The sequence below is a fragment of the Sparus aurata genome, chromosome 12 (assembly GCF_900880675.1).
Source record: "Sparus aurata chromosome 12, fSpaAur1.1, whole genome shotgun sequence".
Lineage (NCBI taxonomy): Eukaryota > Metazoa > Chordata > Actinopteri > Spariformes > Sparidae > Sparus > Sparus aurata.
In genome coordinates, this window is record NC_044198.1 from 9,591,278 (window position 1) to 9,607,059 (window position 15,782).

Below are 15,782 nucleotides of genomic sequence, written 5' to 3' on the forward strand. Positions count from 1 at the left end.
CAGTAAAATGACTGAAGACACTCTGTAAAGTACAAAGTGTGAGTCTCCATCAGTCTGTATTAAAACTATAATAACCCCTCGTGGTTGTTTTCCTCTGTGCACCAGTCACGTTGCAGTTCACATGCATGTCTGTCCAGCCTCATTAAATATGTTCAGTGAAACCTTGAAGGAATTTAATAAAACATGTAAGGTTTATTTGTTGGGCAAAATGGAAGTGATCACTAGACTGACATGTGTGAGTCCAGTGAGAAACATTCTGTCTTCATTCAGATACTATTGTACCTGCTGCAGTGACAATCACCTGAAGATCAACATCAGCAGAAACAATGAGCTCATGGTGGACAACTGCTGTGTGTCTGTTAGTGTGTAAGTTCACTGAGAGAAACAAAAAGAGTCAGATTCCTTCCATGTGTTCACGTGTTTGACAAATAAAGCTGATTCTGACAGAACATGAAGTTACAGCCCTGACAGCAGACGTGGACGTTTCACACACATGCAGACAAGATGTCAGCCATCAGCTCAGTTTCAGGATGGACACCCGAGATTAGTCATCAATTCAGTATCTGAGCAAATGTGAATCATGGTCACAGTCTCCCTTCTGTTCCTGAGATATGGTGTTGAATAATGACCAGAACAGTAAGATGTCACAGTGAAGTTGACCTTTGACCTGTTGGATCTAAAATGTCATCATTTCATCATTTTCATCCAACATTTTTGCAGAATTCATGATAATAGGCCTAATTATTAATCAGAAAGACATTTAAAAGAAAATGAATCAGTCATAATTAATGACTGAGTTCTTCAGTTGTAGCTTAAAATACGTTTAATGAGGTCACAGTGACCTTTGACCTTTCAACATCAAAATCTATTCAGTTCATCCTTTAAATCCAAACAGATATGTGTGGCAAATCTGAAAGAATTTTTTCAAGAACTAAACAGTCAACATGAAAACACAACGCCTCGAGCCACGGCTGTCGCTGGCATGCAGACATAACAGGTCTGTTTTCTTAACTGGTTGATTCGAACTCAACATATGAAGAGTTGATTTCTAATGATGACTGTTTGCATGAGATTATTTCATACAGGAAACTTCCTGATCAAACAGGAACATTCTGGTGACGTCAGTCCTCCAGAGTAACAGCTGCACCCAGTGGAGAGCTGTGGTAATGACAGGAGAGTTCCTGAACACTCTGGAGCTCCTCCAGTCAGAATATAAAAGCTGGGACAGTCCCACTGCTGAGACACAAACAACACAGAGGAGAAGAGACACTTTAACAGAGTTTCATCTCTCAACAAGACCACTCAACACTCAACACTCAGTGAAGATGCTGTGCTCTCGTGGACTCCAGTCTCTCACTCCATTCATGGACTTGTACTGGCCTGTACGCAGTCTGTGGCCAGAGGTCAGACCTCTGCTCTACCAGCAGGATCTACTGCAGAGAAACCTACAGGAGCTCCGCAGCAGCCTGGAGCTGATGGACAAACTTCAACAGGACATCCTGGAGGAGACGGAGCCTTTCCAAACCGGTGTGGCCGTACAACCGCTCTCCTACCAGCTGGAGAAAGAGGGAGAGCGCTTTGGCCTGACCCTGGACACTCAAGGCTTTTCCCCAGAGGAGCTGTCTGTCAGGCAGGTGGGCAGGAAGCTGAGAGTCAGTGGGAAGACAGAGAAGAAGCAGGAGGACGAGGAAGGCTCCTACTCTTACAGACGCCAGGAGTTCAGACGGGAGCTTGACCTGCCCGAAGGGCTGAACCCTGAAGACGTCACCTGCTACCTGGCTCCAGACGGGAAGCTCCACATCCAGGCGGCCCAAGATCCACGTGTGGAGGAGGCTGAGAGAGAGCTGACTGTCAAGAGGAGCTCGGAGGAGAACACACGGCAGAGTGTGTGTTCACAGAGAGAAGACAGCAGCAGCAGCAGCAGCAGCAGCACAGAGACAGACAACAGCACACAGGACAAACCTCAACACATGGACTCATCTACATGTTGTTAACAATGAGTTTAAATAGAAATGTGTTAAATGATGATCATATCTGTGCCTTTGTATTTGTATAAGTGAGGATGATAAATACATCTATTTAAAAATTCTGAAAAATGTATATTCTTTTATTTTGTACACATATTTTGGTTTGTAAAATAATTACAATATACTTAATTTTTACATGTATTATTATAAATGTAAAGAACAAAATGCATCTCTATTAAAAATACAATTCACTGACATCTTTTCCTTTTTTCTACATTCCATAAATCCCCTTTTACTTCTTTCTTCCTATCAAAGGAACACAATGACTGACCTCTTATTATCTTCCATACTTGTTATTTCATGCAAAATTTGAAAGAGTGTATTTTTTTCAATCTTTGGAATGTAGCACTAAACACGAAATGACACAATATAGAGCTGATTCTAACAACAACATGATTACATTATGAAAATAATCATCTACCAGTAAAATGACTGAAGACACTCTGTAAAGTACAAAGTGTGAGTCTCCATCAGTCTGTATTAAAACTATAATAACCCCTCGTGGTTGTTTTCCTCTGTGCACCAGTCACGTTGCAGTTCACATGCATGTCTGTCCAGCCTCATTAAATATGTTCAGTGAAACCTTGAAGGAATTTAATAAACATGTAAGGTTTATTTGTTGGGCAAAATGGAAGTGATCACTAGACTGACATGTGTGAGTCCAGTGAGAAACATTCTGTCTTCATTCAGATACTATTGTACCTGCTGCAGTGACAATCACCTGAAGATCAACATCAGCAGAAACAATGAGCTCATGGTGGACAACTGCTGTGTGTCTGTTAGTGTGTAAGTTCACTGAGAGAAACAAAAAGAGTCAGATTCCTTCCATGTGTTCACGTGTTTGACAAATAAAGCTGATTCTGACAGAACATGAAGTTACAGCCCTGACAGCAGACGTGGACGTTTCACACACATGCAGACAAGATGTCAGCCATCAGCTCAGTTTCAGGATGGACACCCGAGATTAGTCATCAATTCAGTATCTGAGCAAATGTGAATCATGGTCACAGTCTCCCTTCTGTTCCTGAGATATGGTGTTGAATAATGACCAGAACAGTAAGATGTCACAGTGAAGTTGACCTTTGACCTGTTGGATCTAAAATGTCATCATTTCATCATTTTCATCCAACATTTTTGCAGAATTCATGATAATAGGCCTAATTATTAATCAGAAAGACATTTAAAAGAAAATGAATCAGTCATAATTAATGACTGAGTTCTTCAGTTGTAGCTTAAAATACGTTTAATGAGGTCACAGTGACCTTTGACCTTTCAACATCAAAATCTATTCAGTTCATCCTTTAAATCCAAACAGATATGTGTGGCAAATCTGAAAGAATTTTTTCAAGAACTAAACAGTCAACATGAAAACACAACGCCTCGAGCCACGGCTGTCGCTGGCATGCAGACATAACAGGTCTGTTTTCTTAACTGGTTGATTCGAACTCAACATATGAAGAGTTGATTTCTAATGATGACTGTTTGCATGAGATTATTTCATACAGGAAACTTCCTGATCAAACAGGAACATTCTGGTGACGTCAGTCCTCCAGAGTAACAGCTCTACCCAGTGGAGAGCTGTGGTAATGACAGGAGAGTTCCTGAACACTCTGGAGCTCCTCCAGTCAGAATATAAAAGCTGGGACAGTCCCACTGCTGAGACACAAACAACACAGAGGAGAAGAGACACTTTAACAGAGTTTCATCTCTCAACAAGACCACTCAACACTCAACACTCAGTGAAGATGCTGTGCTCTCGTGGACTCCAGTCTCTCAGTCCATTCATGGACTTGTACTGGCCTGTACGCAGTCTGTGGCCAGAGGTCAGACCTCTGCTCTACCAGCAGGATCTACTGCAGAGAAACCTACAGGAGCTCCGCAGCAGCCTGGAGCTGATGGACAAACTTCAACAGGACATCCTGGAGGAGACGGAGCCTTTCCAAACCGGTGTGGCCGTACAACCGCTCTCCTACCAGCTGGAGAAAGAGGGAGAGCGCTTTGGCCTGACCCTGGACACTCAAGGCTTTTCCCCAGAGGAGCTGTCTGTCAGGCAGGTGGGCAGGAAGCTGAGAGTCAGCGGGAAGACAGAGAAGAAGCAGGAGGACGAGGAAGGCTCCTACTCTTACAGACGCCATGAGTTCAGACGGGAGCTTGACCTGCCCGAAGGGCTGAACCCTGAATACGTCACCTGCTACCTGGCTCCAGACGGGAAGCTCCACATCCAGGCAGCCCAAGATCCACGTGTGGAGGAGGCTGAGAGAGAGCTGACTGTCAAGAGGAGCTCGGAGGAGAACACACAGCAGAGTGTGTGTTCACAGAGAGAAGACAGCAGCAGCAGCAGCAGCAGCAGCAGCAGCAGCAGCACAGAGACAGACAACAGCACACAGGACAAACCTCAACACATGGACTCATCTTCATGTTGTTAACAATGAGTTTAAATAGAAATGTGTTAAATGATGATCATATCTGTGCCTTTGTATTTGTATAAGTGAGGATGATAAATACATCTATTTAAAAATTCTGAAAAATGTATATGCTTTTATTTTGTACACATATTTTGGTTTGTAAAAGAATTAGTGTACTTCATTTTTACATGTACTATTATAAAGAAGAAATGCATCTCTATTAAAAAGACAATTCACTGACATCTTTTCCTTTTTCTACATTCCATAAATCCCCCTTAGCAACTTTCTTCCTATCAAAGGAACACAATGACTGAACTCTTATTATCTTCCATGCTTGTTATTTCATACTAATTTTGAAAGAGTGTATTTTTTTTCAATCTCTGGAATGTAGCACTAAACATGAAATTACACAACATAGATCTGATTCTAACAACAACATGATTACATCATGAAAATATCATTGACCAGTAAAATGACTGAAGACACTCTGTAAAGTACAAAGTGTGAGTCTTCATCAGTCTGTATTAAAACTATAATAACCCCTCATGGTTGTTTTCCTCTGTGCACCAATCACGTTGCAGTTCACATGCATGTCTGTCCAGCCTCATTAAATATGTTCAGTGAAACTTTGAAGGAATTTAATAAAACATGTAAGGTTTATTTGTTGGGCAAAATGGAAGTGATCACTAGACTGACATGTGTGAGTCCAGTGAGAAACATTCTGTCTTCATTCAGAGACTATTGTACCTGCTGCAGTGACAATCACCTGAAGATCAACATCAGCAGAAACAATAAGCTCATGGTGGACAACTGCTGTGTGTCTGTTAGTGTGTAAGTTCACTGAGAGAAACAAAAAGAGTCAGATTCCTTCCATGTGTTCATGTGTTTGACAAATAAAGCTGATTCTGACAGAACATGAAGTTACAGCCCTGACAGCAGACGTGGACGTTTCACACACATGCAGACAAGATGTCAGCCATCAGCTCAGTTTCAGGATGGACACCAGGGATTAGTCATCAATTCAGTATCTGAGCAAATGTGAATTATGGTCACAGTCTCCCTTCTGTTCCTGAGATATGGTGTTGAATAATGAACAGAACAGTAAGATGTCACAGTGAAGTTGACCTTTGACCTGTTGGATCTAAAATGTCATCACTTCATCATTTTCATCCAACATTTTTGCAGGATTCATAATGATAATTATTAATCAGAAAGACATTTAAAAGAAAATGAATCAATCATAATTAATGACTGAGTTCTTCAGTTGTGGCTTAAAATCTGTTTAATGAGGTCACAGTGACCTTTGACCTTTCAACATCAAAATCTATTCAGTTCATCCTTTAAATCCAAACAGATATTTGTGGCAAATCTGAAAGAATTCCTTCAAGAACTAAACAGTCAACATGAAAACACAACGCCTCGAGCCACGGCTGTCGCTGGCATGCAGACATAACAGGTCTGTTTTCTTAACTGGTTGATTCAAACTCAACATATGAAAAGTTGATTTCTAATGATGACTGTTTGCATGAGATTATTTCATACAGGAAACTTCCTGATCAAACAGGAACACTCTGGTGACGTCAGTCCTCCAGAGTAACAGCTGCACCCAGTGGAGAGCTGTGGTAATGACAGGAGAGTTCCTGAACACTCTGGAGCTCCTCCAGTCAGAATATAAAAGCTGGGACAGTCCCACTGCTGAGACACAAACAACACAGAGGAGAAGAGACACTTTAACAGAGTTTCATCTCTCAACAAGACCACTCAACACTCAACACTCAGTGAAGATGCTGTGCTCTCGTGGACTCCAGTCTCTCAGTCCATTCATGGACTTGTACTGGCCTGTACGCAGTCTGTGGCCAGAGGTCAGACCTCTGCTCTACCAGCAGGATCTACTGCAGAGAAACCTACAGGAGCTCCGCAGCAGCCTGGAGCTGATGGACAAACTTCAACACCACATCCTGGAGGAGACGGAGCCTTTCCAAACCGGTGTGGCCGTACAACCGCTCTCCTACCAGCTGGAGAAAGAGGGAGAGCGCTTTGGCCTGACCCTGGACACTCAAGGCTTTTCCCCAGAGGAGCTGTCTGTCAGGCAGGTGGGCAGGAAGCTGAGAGTCAGCGGGAAGACAGAGAAGAAGCAGGAGGACGAGGAAGGCTCCTACTCTTACAGACGCCAGGAGTTCAGACGGGAGCTTGACCTGCCCGAAGGGCTGAACCCTGAAGACGTCACCTGCTACCTGGCTCCAGACGGGAAGCTCCACATCCAGGCGGCCCAAGATCCACGTGTGGAGGAGGCTGAGAGAGAGCTGACTGTCAAGAGGAGCTCGGAGGAGAACACACAGCAGAGTGTGTGTTCACAGAGAGAAGACAGCAGCAGCAGCAGCAGCAGCAGCAGCAGCACAGAGACAGACAACAGCACACAGGACAAACCTCAACACATGGACTCATCTACATGTTGTTAACAATGAGTTTAAATAGAAATGTGTTAAATGGTGATCATATCTGTGCCTTTGTATTTGTATAAGTGAGGATGATAAATACATCTACCTAAAACTCTGAAAAATGTATATGCTTTTATTTTGCACACATATTTTGGTTTGTAAAATAATTAGTGTACTTCATTTTTACATGTATTATTATAAAGAAGAAATGCATCTCTATTAAAAAAACAATTCACTGATATCTTTTCCTTTTTCTACATTCCATAAATCCCCTTTAGCAACTTTCTTCCTATGAAAGGAACACAATGACTGACCTCTTATTATCTTCCATCATTATTTCATACTAATTTTGAAAGAGTGTATTTTTTTTCAATCTCTGGAATGTAACACTAAACATGAAATTACACAACATAGATCTGATTCTAACAACAACATGATTACATTATGAAAATAATCATCTACCAGTAAAATGACTGAAGACACTCTGTAAAGTACAAAGTGTGAGTCTTCATCAGTCTGTATTAAAACTATAATAACCCCTCGTGGTTGTTTTCCTCTGTGCACCAGTCACGTTGCAGTTCACATGCATGTCTGTCCAGCCTCATTCAATATGTTCAGTGAAACCTTGAAGGAATTTAATAAAACATGTAAGGTTTATTTGTTGGGCAAAATGGAAGTGATCACTAGACTGACATGTGTGAGTCCAGTGAGAAACATTCTGTCTTCATTCAGAGACTATTGTACCTGCTGCAGTGACAATCACCTGAAGATCAACATCAGCAGAAACAATGAGCTCATGGTGGACAACTGCTGTGTGTCTGTTAGTGTGTAAGTTCACTGAGAGAAACAAAAAGAGTCAGATTCCTTCCATGTGTTCACGTGTTTGACAAAAAAAGCTGATTCTGACAGAACATGAAGTTACAGCCCTGACAGCAGACGTGGACGTTTCACACACATGCAGACAAGATGTCAGCCATCAGCTCAGTTTCAGGATGGACACCCGAGATTAGTCATCAATTCAGTATCTGAACAAATGTGAATCATGGTCACAGTCTCCCTTCTGTTCCTGAGATATGGTGTTGAATAATGTCCAGAACAGTAAGATGTCACAGTGAAGTTGACCTTTGACCTGTTGGATCTAAAATGTCATCACTTCATCATTTTCATCCAACAATTTTGCAGAATTCATAAAAATATGTATTAATCAAAAAGACATTTAAAAGACAATAAATCAGTCATAATTAATGACTGAATTCTTGAGTTGTGGCTTGAAACAAGTTTAATTAGGTCACAGTGACCTTTGACCTTTCAACATCAAAATCTATTCAGTTCATCCTTTAAATCCAAACAGATATTTGTGGCAAATCTGAAAGAATTCCTTCAAGAACGAAACAGTCAACATGAAAACACAACGCCTCGAGCCACGGCTGTCGCTGGCATGCAGACATAACAGGTCTGTTTTCTTAACTGGTTGATTCGAACTCAACATATAAAGAGTTCATTTGTAATGATGACTGTTTGCATGAGATTATTTCATACAGGAAACTTCCTGATCAAACAGGAACACTCTGGTGACGTCAGTCCTCCAGAGTAACAGCTGCACCTAGTGGAGAGCTGTGGTAATGACAGGAGAGTTCCTGAACACTCTGGAGCTCCTCCAGTCAGAATATAAAAGCTGGGACAGTCCCACTGCTGAGACACAAACAACACAGAGGAGAAGAGACACTTTAACAGAGTTTCATCTCTCAACAAGACCACTCAACACTCAACACTCAGTGAAGATGCTGTGCTCTCGTGGACTCCAGTCTCTCAGTCCATTCATGGACTTGTACTGGCCTGTACGCAGTCTGTGGCCAGAGGTCAGACCTCTGCTCTACCAGCAGGATCTACTGCAGAGAAACCTACAGGAGCTCCGCAGCAGCCTGGAGCTGATGGACAAACTTCAACAGGACATCCTGGAGGAGACGGAGCCTTTCCAAACCGGTGTGGCCGTACAACCGCTCTCCTACCAGCTGGAGAAAGAGGGAGAGCGCTTTGGCCTGACCCTGGACACTCAAGGCTTTTCCCCAGAGGAGCTGTCTGTCAGGCAGGTGGGCAGGAAGCTGAGAGTCAGCGGGAAGACAGAGAAGAAGCAGGAGGACGAGGAAGGCTCCTACTCTTACAGACGCCATGAGTTCAGACGGGAGTTTGACCTGCCCGAAGGGCTGAACCCTGAAGACGTCACCTGCTACCTGGCTCCAGACGGGAAGCTCCACATCCAGGCGGCCCAAGATCCACGTGTGGAGGAGGCTGAGAGAGAGCTGACTGTCAAGAAGAGCTCGGAGGGGAACACACAGCAGAGTGTGTGTTCAAAGAGAGAAGACAGCAGCAGCAGCAGCAGCAGCAGCAGCACAGAGACAGACAACAGCACACAGGACAAACCTCAACACATGGACTCATCTACATGTTGTTAACAATGAGTTTAAATAGAAATGTGTTAAATGATGAACATATCTGTGCCTTTGTATTTGTATAAGTGAGGATGATAAATACATCTATTTAAAAATTCTGAAAAATGTATATTCTTTTATTTTGTACACATATTTTGGTTTGTAAAATAATTACAATATACTTAATTTTTACATGTATTATTATAAATGTAAAGAACAAAATGCATCTCTATTAAAAATACAATTCACTGACATCTTTTCCTTTTTTCTACATTCCATAAATCCCCTTTTACAACTTTCTTCCTATCAAAGGAACACAATGACTGACCTCTTATTATCTTCCATACTTGTTATTTCATACAAGATTTGAAAGAGTGTATTTTTTTCAATCTCTGGAATGTAGCACTAAACACAAAATGACACAACATAGATCTGATTCTAACAACAACATGATTACATTATGAAAATAATCATCTACCAGTAAAATGACTGAAGACACTCTGTAAAGTACAAAGTGTGAGTCTTCATCAGTCTGTATTAAAACTATAATAACCCCTCGTTGTTGTTTTCCTCTGTGCACCAATCATGTTGCAGTTCACATGCATGTCTGTCCAGCCTTATTAAATATGTTCAGTGAAACTTTGAAGGAATTTAATAAAACATGTAAGGTTTATTTGTTGGGCAAAATGGAAGTGATCACTAGACTGACATGTGTGAGTCCAGTGAGAAACATTCTGTCTTCATTCAGAGACTATTGTACCTGCTGCAGTGACAATCACCTGAAGATCAACATCAGCAGAAACAATGAGCTCATGGTGGACAACTGCTGTGTGTCTGTTAGTGTGTAAGTTCACTGAGAGAAACAAAAAGAGTCAGATTCCTTCCATGTGTTCACGTGTTTGACAAATAAAGCTGATTCTGACAGAACATGAAGTTACAGCCCTGACAGCAGACGTGGATGTTTCACACACATGCAGACAAGATGTCAGCCATCAGCTCAGTTTCAGGATGGACACCAGGGATTAGTCATCAATTCAGTATCTGAACAAATGTGAGTTGTGGTCACAGTCTCCCTTCTGTTCCTGAGATATGGTGTTGAATAATGTCCAGAACAGTAAGATGTCACAGTGAAGTTGACCTTTGACCTGTTGGATCTAAAATGTCATCACTTCATCATTTTCATCCAACAATTTTGCGGAATTCATAAAAATATGTATTCATCAAAAAGACATTTAAAAGACAATAAATCAGTCATAATTAACGACTGAATTCTTGAATTGTGGCTTGAAACGTGTTTAATGAGGTCACAGTGACCTTTGACCTTCCAACATCAAAATGTATTCAGTTCATCCTTTAAATCCAAACAGATATTTGTGGCAAATCTGAAAGAATTCCTTCAAGAATGAAACAGTCAACATGAAAACACAACGCCTCGAGCCACGGCTGTCGCTGGCATGCAGACATAACAGGTCTGTTTTCTTAACTGGTTGATTCGAACTCAACATATAAAGAGTTCATTTGTAATGATTACTGTTTGCATGAGATTATTTCATACAGGAATCTTCCTGATCAAACAGGAACACTCTGGTGACGTCAGTCCTCCAGAGTAACAGCTGCACCCAGTGGAGAGCTGTGGTAATGACAGGAGAGTTCCTGAACACTCTGGAGCTCCTCCAGTCAGAATATAAAAGCTGGGACAGTCCCACTGCTGAGACACAAACAACACAGAGGAGAAGAGACACTTTAACAGAGTTTCATCTCTCAACAAGACCACTCAACACTCAACACTCAGTGAAGATGCTGTGCTCTCGTGGACTCCAGTCTCTCAGTCCATTCATGGACTTGTACTGGCCTGTACGCAGTCTGTGGCCAGAGGTCAGACCTCTGCTCTACCAGCAGGATCTACTGCAGAGAAACCTACAGGAGCTCCGCAGCAGCCTGGAGCTGATGGACAAACTTCAACAGGACATCCTGGAGGAGACGGAGCCTTTCCAAACCGGTGTGGCCGTACAACCGCTCTCCTACCAGCTGGAGAAAGAGGGAGAGCGCTTTGGCCTGACCCTGGACACTCAAGGCTTTTCCCCAGAGGAGCTGTCTGTCAGGCAGGTGGGCAGGAAGCTGAGAGTCAGCGGGAAGACAGAGAAGAAGCAGGAGGACGAGGAAGGCTCCTACTCTTACAGACGCCATGAGTTCAGACGGGAGTTTGACCTGCCCGAAGGGCTGAACCCTGAAGACGTCACCTGCTACCTGGCTCCAGACGGGAAGCTCCACATCCAGGCGGCCCAAGATCCACGTGTGGAGGAGGCTGAGAGAGAGCTGACTGTCAAGAGGAGCTCGGAGGAGAACACACAGCAGAGTGTGTGTTCACAGAGAGAAGACAGCAGCAGCAGCAGCAGCAGCAGCACAGAGACAGACAACAGCACACAGGACAAACCTCAACACATGGACTCATCTACATGTTGTTAACAATGAGTTTAAATAGAAATATGTTAAATGATGATCATATCCGTGCCTTTGTATTAGTATAAATGAGGATGATAAATACATCTTTTCAAACATTCTGAAAAAAGTATATTCTTTTATTTTGCACACATATTTTGGTTTGTAAAATAATTACAAAATATACTATTCTTCCATGTATCATTGGAAATGTAAAGAAGGAAAACATTTCATCCACTGATATTTTTTCCTTTTTCGACATTCCTTAAATTCCCCTTCTAGCCAACAATGTGTTTAAATGTATTTCCGCAAGGGTTAAATTATAATTATAGGTGCCTATAAGCCTTTCATTTGGTGTTTTAATCATTGGATTAAAACACCAATTGGATTACTATTGGATTCAGTCTAGAATGAAAAAAGTGAACCCCTGACCTCATAATTATGCCTCAGCACCTCATCATTAATTGATCTGCTTCAAGAACATGACATGACAGCATCATCTTTATCTCGCAACCTTGAGATAAGTATGAAAAAGGTTAGAGAAACTGATTTTAATTTAAACCACAAGTAAAGGAAAACATTTTTTTATTCTTGTCTTAGCTTTTACCAAAAGGGAATTTTCCCTCTCTATGTTGATGCTTATTTCATCACCACAGCACACAGTAGATTTTCTAACCAACTGATGTCAGTCTGGACAGAATAAAATGAGTGAACAAGGGTGTCATAGCCAATCAACATCCACTAGATGTCATAATTTGGCCAATGAACAGCTCTGAGGTCACTGTCAAGGGAACTAGAGGCATCTGTATACACACACTATGAAAGACTCCCAATACACATGATCAGGTTGCTTATCATTGATCCTCTCTTCTAGGAGGGACTTCATGATCTTCAAAGGCTTCACAATTGTATGTAACTCTGTTTTGATGACAAGAAACATCACAAATTGTTTGTAGACTGCATGAGCTGTCAGCAGGGCTGCATTTAATGGACAGATTATTCCGGGCAGACTACTTTTCGGGGCCCCCCTCTACGCACATCTTGATATTTGGTAAACAAATGCCACATGATTATTTATATACTAATTTAGTAAGGTATATATTTGAGCTTTTTTAATAATATGTCCGTAGTCATATACAGCTGGTTAGTCATGTACTTAGTCTGAAAAGTATCTAATGTTGTGTGTGTTTAAGAAAGAAAAAACAAATATAACCATTGAAATTAAGTTTTAAACATGGGATCCTTTTGGATTGGATTGAAAATATTCTAAGATGTATGTTACACATTCTTTAAAGTAGGCAGTTCTGTGGTTATAAAGTGTGATGACGACGATGAGGAAAAGGTAAACAGTTTTTATTTTTCATAGTACGATGTGAAAAAACATTAAAAACACGGTTTCAATCCCTGATTAATCATAATTATGAAGCAGTCGACTCATAACGTGACGTAATGCCATTAAATCAAATCCAATGATCCAATTATTGAAAAATTCCAATTTCTTAAATGGGAATATTTCTCTGCTTTTGTTGCTACTCAATGACAGGGAACTGAATACATTTGGCTTGTGGACAAAACCTAACATTAGAGAATGTTCTTGTGGGCTTCAGGAAAACACTGATCGACTTTTATTTTGATTTTTATAGACAAAAACAATGAATCATTCATCCTACCTGCCTCACAAGGTGTTAAGATGTTTGAAGATGTCACTGACAAAGTTCTACCTCTTTGGGCCAGAGTACCAATGAAAAGCAACAGTGAATATTTAGTTGAATCGAATATTAAAACACACTTCAACTCTCCTGGGATCAACCAGTCCCTCCATCCATTACAAAACAACATTAGCCACAGTTCTAACATTGTCCACTGAAACAGTATTAACGACCTCTCCCACCCATTTTCCATTCTTTCCCTGAGTTGTTATGTTACATGTTAATGTCAGCTGTTACCACGGGTGCTTGGTCTCTCCCTGGCTCCCGTCTGGCTGTCAGGGCTTTTCTTTCCCCAAGAATAGACGAATTGTCCCGTAAAACGTGGCAGCACAGGGGCGGAGGAGGAGGGAGAGTACTTTGGGGACTCGCTGGGCTTTTGTTGTATTTTCTATTCGTGGAGACGCTCATTGTTTTTCAGGAAAAAAAACGTGCTGACAGATCTGACTGGATCTTTAAATATCAGAGGGTGCCCTTCTCCTCCCCTCCCCATTACTCCATGTCTCCCGGTTCACTTTTTTTTTTTTTTGCTCTCGTCGCCTGTCCTCCTCATTCATTCCTCCTCTTCAGTCTTCTCCTCCGTCGTGCCACCTCTATCTCCTCCTATCCCCCTCCGTCCTCTCCCCTGCGACAGTTTGTTTGGGCGTTACTGTGACATCACCTTTACTCACCGTCCTTTGCTTTCATCCCCGCCTCTTCCTGCGAGATGCTGAGCGACGGCGACACATGGGAACATTTACCGACTCTTTCATGTCCGCTTTCCTCCAGGCCCATTTCCCTCCCATCCCATCCCTTCGTTGCTTGAGATCTCGCTCCTCGCCCTCTCCCTCTCTTCCTCATGTTCACTCATTCCGCGTTTTACCCTCCTAAGCCTTCCACTCATTTCCCCATCGCCCCTAGACACTTTAACGGACTCCTAATCAACAGGGTGTGTTTGAAGCAGACGCCTTTTATTACGATTACAAGAGCCCATGACTCACGTCTTGTGTGTGTGTGTGTGTGTGTGTGTGTGTGTGTGTGTGTGTGTGTGTGTGGCTGTTTCAGCTTGTCGAATGCTCAATGTTTTGCCGAGGGATTATATGATTTTTTGCTAAATCTCTGTAAAGTTGTGTTTTCCTGACGCACGCACAAAGGTCGGACTGTAGCGAAAACCTCCTGGAAGCAAGCAGGAAAACACAGTCACACAACCCCTGACGCCAGGCCGTTCCAATTTGACGACCTGCATCACACCCAATAAACCAGTCACTTTGGTTGATTGTGGACAGTGCCATGTGGACAATAAAAATGTTGTCGAAATGCAAGTTTTCCGGGATTAGCGGCGTTTATTGTACTGTATTTTCGTTTTTTATTTCCTCCCCTGAGCATTTCACGCGCTGATTTTCACACGTGTAACCCGGTCTATGTGTGCTGGGGAGAACACTCGGCTTGTGAAAGCAGCTGTGAGATGTGACGCCTTCTGCGGCCTTTCAAGGAGGAAAAAAATAATCCTGATAGCTTCACGATGATGTCATCTGAGTTACCTTGATTTAGAGGCGACGAATTTAGAACAGACGGCTTGTTTTACGGTCTGGAGGTGTAGAGTTAGAAAGATGTCTGGTGAACCCACGGCACAGATTGTGGACTACCATGTCGATGCCTTGAGTTTGGCATTACAGCCGTCCACATATTGTTTCTTTTGTTTTTCGAGTCAGATGTGACCATATTTGGACGAAAGTGTGGAGCTCAATCAGAAGGTAGCCAAGCCCTGAAGCATACCCTGCTTTGCCGTCTATTTCAGTCTAAATGTGACCATAATTTACTAAATGAACATCACAGCGTACTGAAGAAGACTTCAGACTACTGATTTATATCATGAAATCATTAGGAAACTATTTACCGAGCTAATAAATCAAGAGAGAAGTAGGGTCATTCTCTCATAAGCTTACATATCACTAAATTAGATCAGTTGGTGATTTTAATATGACTGTTTGAGGCCTCTTCTGGTGTCATGTATTAGGAATATAAAGCTTCACTGTATCATTTTGAGCTCTGCCGGAGATATGACAAAAAAAACCCCTGTCATAGTTGCTCACTGGTGTGTTGATTCAGTGGCTGTGCCCTTTCGGAGTAACATTACAGCAGGTACACGACAAACTTCCCTCTGTTACTTATTGTGGGAACGTGTTATATGCAGCGAAAAGGTCAAATATTTTCATAAGTTGCGCTCACAAAGAGCGGCTTCTGTCGCGCGCGCACGCGCACGCACGCACACACACACGCGCAAGTACTCACACATATTTCCTGTGTGACTTTGAGGGTCCCTGGTATTTGAACAGATGTGGGCAGACTGAGCGTGCCT

At 42.2% G+C, this 15,782-nt stretch overlaps 5 protein-coding genes across 5 annotated transcripts; all 5 read left to right on the plus strand.

Moving 5' to 3' along the window:
* Positions 1–1,166: 1,166 nt before the first annotated feature.
* LOC115592993 (heat shock protein 30-like) lies at positions 1,167–2,089 on the plus strand. The gene has a single exon (XM_030436310.1). The coding sequence runs from the start codon at positions 1,167–1,169 to the stop codon at positions 1,992–1,994; it is 828 nt and encodes a 275-aa protein (XP_030292170.1). The 3' UTR covers positions 1,995–2,089.
* A 1,531-nt stretch (positions 2,090–3,620) lies between these two features.
* LOC115593008 (heat shock protein 30-like) lies at positions 3,621–4,757 on the plus strand. The gene has a single exon (XM_030436322.1). The coding sequence runs from the start codon at positions 3,773–3,775 to the stop codon at positions 4,451–4,453; it is 681 nt and encodes a 226-aa protein (XP_030292182.1). The 5' UTR covers positions 3,621–3,772; the 3' UTR covers positions 4,454–4,757.
* Positions 4,758–6,055: 1,298 nt separating this feature from the next.
* LOC115593032 (heat shock protein 30-like) lies at positions 6,056–6,986 on the plus strand. Its single transcript, XM_030436346.1, has one exon. It carries the CDS (start codon positions 6,058–6,060, stop codon positions 6,889–6,891), a length of 834 nt encoding a protein of 277 aa, XP_030292206.1. The 5' UTR covers positions 6,056–6,057; the 3' UTR covers positions 6,892–6,986.
* Positions 6,987–8,499: 1,513 nt separating this feature from the next.
* LOC115593012 (heat shock protein 30-like) lies at positions 8,500–9,551 on the plus strand. Its single transcript, XM_030436325.1, has one exon. It carries the CDS (start codon positions 8,652–8,654, stop codon positions 9,321–9,323), a length of 672 nt encoding a protein of 223 aa, XP_030292185.1. The 5' UTR covers positions 8,500–8,651; the 3' UTR covers positions 9,324–9,551.
* Positions 9,552–10,922: 1,371 nt separating this feature from the next.
* Positions 10,923–11,826, plus strand: LOC115593001 (heat shock protein 30-like). Its single transcript, XM_030436317.1, has one exon. It carries the CDS (start codon positions 10,938–10,940, stop codon positions 11,763–11,765), a length of 828 nt encoding a protein of 275 aa, XP_030292177.1. The 5' UTR covers positions 10,923–10,937; the 3' UTR covers positions 11,766–11,826.
* The last annotated feature ends 3,956 nt before the right edge of the window (positions 11,827–15,782 follow it).